Source organism: Mercenaria mercenaria, chromosome 15, assembly GCF_021730395.1.
Source record: "Mercenaria mercenaria strain notata chromosome 15, MADL_Memer_1, whole genome shotgun sequence".
Classification (NCBI taxonomy): Eukaryota; Metazoa; Mollusca; class Bivalvia; order Venerida; family Veneridae; genus Mercenaria; species Mercenaria mercenaria.
Genome location: NC_069375.1, coordinates 47,165,370 through 47,170,408, shown reverse-complemented (window position 1 = coordinate 47,170,408; position 5,039 = coordinate 47,165,370). Strand labels below are relative to the sequence as shown.

Genomic DNA, 5,039 nt, shown 5'->3' with positions numbered 1-5,039 from the left:
CCTATGATTTTAAAACAGTTAACAGCAGGTTTATCACATATGTACTTCTATAGCTTCTTGAATCTTAAGTCTCTAAATGTAAAAATCAGATGTATTTTATGGAAGAAATTTATATTTTTCTCAATAACATGCTATCTATTATTCCGAATGTTCAATATATATTTTTTTATTAAATGCCATCGATTCTGTTCCAAGGTTGACATGTCGCCTTCAGACAATCAAGCGGACAGGAAACAAGTAATATATATCATAACCTTATCAGTAAAATCCTGGATATGCGCACGTTCGTTAGAGAAAGCAGTATGCGTACGTTTAAAAAAACACACATCCGGGACAGAGAAATTACGTCAACGGCGAAGTACAGTGTATATATATCGAACTTCGTTTAATGCAGAATTAAAATCGAAGCATCATGGCTGGTTTAAAATTAACTGTTTTGTTTTTGTTTGTTAATGTTATCTGCTTCGCTGTTGCTCGAGTAATTGGCCGAAAATCGCTGGCAGAGCGGACATCTGAGATATTAATACGGATTCCGGAGGGGATACCAGACAGACCATGGTTTCCAATTGATCCACCGCACTTTACGATAAAGCCACCTAAGCCAACATACCCTCCTGTGTCACAGAGAAGCGAACTGGATCTGGCATTTATCATGGACACAACCGGAAGTATGTCTTCATACATAAGCAACGTTCGACAACATATTAAGGATCTTGTCGACGCAATTGCTGCTAGCTCGAGCACTAATCTACGGATCGCTCTAATTGAATACAGGGACCATCCACCACAAGATAGGTTTTTTGTAACTCGCACTCACCACTTCACAAGCTCTGTGTCGACAATGAAATCATGGCTTAATGCAGCACGGGCACAAGGGGGAGGAGACGGGCCAGAAGCCGTCGCTGACGCTATGTTTCAAGCAACTACTTTAAGTTGGAGACCAAATGCGGCAAAAATAAGCGTTCTTGTAACGGACGCTCCACCCCATGGTCTTGTTTCATCAGGGGACTCATTCCCGAGCGGGTGCCCTAGCAATCATGATCCAATTGATATTGCACGCACATTAGCGAGGAGAGGAATTACTTTGTACACAGTGGGATGTGAACCATCCGTCGTTCCATACACAGATTTCTTTATGGCGTTGGCTTACTTGACCGGTGGACAATACATTCCTCTGTCAGTTCCCCGTGTTCTCACTGACGCTATAATAGCGGGAGCTAAAGAAGAACTTTCATTAAAGAAATTTTCTGCAGATGTTAAAACGGAAGTAAAGAAAGCTGTTTCTGCTGGCAGAGTTGTTAACGAAAGGCAGATTGCACAGTCTGTGTTTGCCAAATTGAAGAGTGAAGGTGCGACAGCGAAACAGCTTTTGAAAAACAATAAACCATTAGAAGGTGCAACTGCACAAGCTAAAGCTATTGCAGGGGCTACAACTTTGGCAGATGCAAAGAAAATTTTTACACCAAGACCGAGAAGTGGAGGAAGTCCTGGTGGTCGTCCTATAAGCTCTGGTATTCGACCTACGATTGGTGGAGGCAGTCGTATAAGCTCTGGTATTCGAAGTAGTGTTGGTGAAAAAATGGATATTCCTGCAGCTAGAATGGCAACAGCTGTCGGTTCCTCAGGTTCAAGTACATCAGGAGCAGGTGAATCTTTCGCAGCGGTTGAAAAAGCCGTAAGCCTTGACCAAATAAGCCGTCTAGTGAAACTAGAAGCCGCAAAAATGTCTGTGTAATTTATATTGTTTTGTGTGCTAACACTGTAAATACATTCAAGACATTTTAGACAGACTTGTTGTTTCAAGCATAATGGGAAAAGCGCAATAAGAAGATACTAGCTGCCAGTATTACTGAAGTAAAATACGTGATATTATATATTGTTTTGTGCATTGAAATGTTAATGTGAAGAGAGTCAAGAAGGTAATTTACTGTATATATTTTATAGCATTGAAATGCGTAATCTGAACGATTTCTGCATCAATGGTTTTGTGGCAATGTAGATATTATTTAAGCAGAAAAGTATAAGGCTTCATTAGCATATTCTGACTGAATATATTTCAACGATGGAAGATGACATTGCAGACATCGCACATGATATCTCACGAAGTTTTACACTATTTCATGGTTTCATTTTTACTATATCTCAGTTATTACTAAATGGATTTGATTGAAACTTAAAATAGATGTTCAACCTTATCACCCACATCATGTAACACAAAGTGTACAACTCTGACACAAATATTTCGTGAATTATGCCCCCTTTTACTTAGAATTTAAGGTTAATTTTGATGCATTTTCACTATATCTCAGTTATTGCTAAATGGAACTTAAAACAGATGTTTCACCTCATCACCCACCTCATATGACACAAGGTGCATAACTCTGACGCCAATGTTTCATGAGTAATGCCCACTTGTACGTAGAATATAATGTTAACTTTGATGAATTTTCACTATATATCATTCTAATTGGCTTAGAGCCAAAGGGAAGTAAACTTTTGTACTGAATTTCTACCCCTAAAACTCCAAGAATTATCTCTTTTTAGAAATTCTATTTTAGATTTTCAATATTTTAGGTATTTTTCTAACTTTTTTTACAATTTGTCCTATGTAAAAAGTAAAGACATTTTTTCTGTGGTAACATGTGTCTGGAAGACATTATTTTGTATTCAATTTTAGTGTATCTCTTATATTAGAGATTGTTATATTTACCTCATCCCTCATCCTGGGCTCATATTTTTTTCAAGTATTAAGTTTTTTTTTCGTTTTATATTATTCTAAATTTCAAGATTATGGTTGATGCCATTCTTCTGTGACAAGACCGTATGGTGTGGGTATAAAAGATAATAGGTAAGGATAGATTTTTCGGAAGCACAGAACACCAAAACACAGCACCAGAGCCACGCATTTACATAGTAGGCCCACAACCAAAGAAAAAGCTATAATGGAAAAATAGTTCAGACGGATTGCTTCTAACATCCAACAGGTACATATTAATTTAAACTAAATATTGATAAAGGGGGAAGAAATAGTAAGGGGCGAAATGGGGTCGAGGTGAGGGAGGAATCCGAAGGGGCAAGTTGAACAAGGACGAATATACAAAGGGAATGTCATGTCGCACTACAACGTACACTCATGTACCAAATATAAACACACAACGACGATCAACTGAATAACATAGAAAAACGAACAAGCAACACATAAGAAAACAGTAGGGCACCTTTATAGACTCACAAGCATACAAACGCACCCACACAGGTAGGAAAAAAACAGTCAAGGACCGTCTAGGGATTCAGCTGCCAAACCTAAGGGGACCACGAAACCATACTTAAAGTAAAGGGGAGGGGATGCAAAAAGTAGCGTAAATGTAAGGGAAAGAAGAGGGCAAAAGGGGTAGTGGGGCGGAGGAAAATCACTTACAACAAACAAGAAAACATAAGCAACACACAATACAAGACAGAAAAAACAACCTGTTGAAAATAGGGGCACAGCCTTGGAACGGTCAGTAACCTAAATAAAGGAAACTGGGGGTTTAAACGCGTTTAGGGTATGCCAACCTTGCACTTACCCTATTTTCAATAAGTTAGACAACGCACTGAAAATAAAAATTCCTAACAATCCCTATAAGTCACTCCTGTGACAGTTCTAGTTTCCCCAAGGGTGTCTATTAAGTACTGTCACGTGAATAAACGTTTCTTTATGAATTTTAATCAAGTAAAGCTTAGTCCTCAAAATGCAAAGAAAATATATGTTTCAAACTCGATCTGTTAAGAGTTATGTGAAAGACATATTTTAAGGCGTTTTAGTGTATATATGCTATTTGTAATTAACAAATAAAGTTCAAATTAAACATTTTGAGAATATTTTCTTTTATGTAGCTCTTTTGTTTAAATACAAATGAAAGGTGAAGCATACAATGAAATATACGTCGGAAAAAATAATTTGTCCGATGCCTGCAATAACATTTATACTGATTGTTGTTGTTTTAATAAAATCTGTAAAAAGATCTTTTGGAAGCATAGAATGCAACCAAGCAGAATAATAGCAGACTCCGTTTGACTGACTCTGTTCATGAGAGGTAATGCAATTTGTAACACATCTCACGGCTTTTAAACGCAGGAGACACAGGATTAGCGACTGCTAAATGCAGTAAAATAGGAGTTTCTGAGTTTTCTTTTGTGTTCGTTTTCATCAATTTACAAGAAAAATATATCTTTATTCGCTTTATTTATCTATTAAAGCAGTGATTAGTAACGGCAACTCAAAGACGTCAATGTCAAAAACATGTTTAATGCTTCACTCTGGTAAGAGTCATGTCACTATTATGTTGCTACTTAATTGAAGTATATGAAAATTGAATAGATGAAGTAAGAACAAACAGGACTTTTCCAAATTACCTAATAACATGAAATCAGCACTGATATACAAATAAACTGGTTGTAATAAAAATGTGTTCCACACGGTGGTCATTCCATTAGGTTCCCTGTTCCATCAAGGTTTACATATCAGTTCGCCAGCACAGTAGAATGATTTATTACATGTATTACACTGGCGAATTTCGTTTATATGTCTTTTCAGGTTTGATTTTGTTGATATGTTTTATAGCATATTTAGCACATGAAGATATAACAATAAAAGAAAAATGCAACGACTCACCCTCTGTCTTTGCTAACATTTAGAACTCCTATAGTTTTGGTAATTATAGCGCTGCCATGGGGTATCATTAACTCTTTTTTCTAGTCACCTCTAAAATGTTTACAGACAGTGATTTAGAGAGAATAACTTGCAAAGCAGTGGTATGATAATTTGTATTTTAGACAAATTGAATTATTTCTGCTAAAAAATTGCTAATTCCGTAATTCTTCAGTTTAGATACTGTCGATTTTTACTACTGAATGAAGTTAAGTTTGTAGCGGAAAGTCTGTGATTGTCGTCAGGGACACAAAGGCTTTTGCCTTACTTTTAGACTGAAAAAAGGGAAATTACATGCTAGTCTAAAGGAGGTAAAATCACAACAGTGAGAACCATCTGAGAAAAGCCA

The 5,039-nt window shown here is 36.7% G+C and overlaps 1 protein-coding gene across 1 annotated transcript; it reads left to right on the top strand.

The window, feature by feature from the left end:
• Positions 1–397: 397 nt before the first annotated feature.
• Positions 398–4,649, top strand: LOC123558204 (uncharacterized). The gene has a single exon (XM_053525188.1). It carries the CDS (start codon positions 413–415, stop codon positions 1,733–1,735), a length of 1,323 nt encoding a protein of 440 aa, XP_053381163.1. The 5' UTR covers positions 398–412; the 3' UTR covers positions 1,736–4,649.
• The last annotated feature ends 390 nt before the right edge of the window (positions 4,650–5,039 follow it).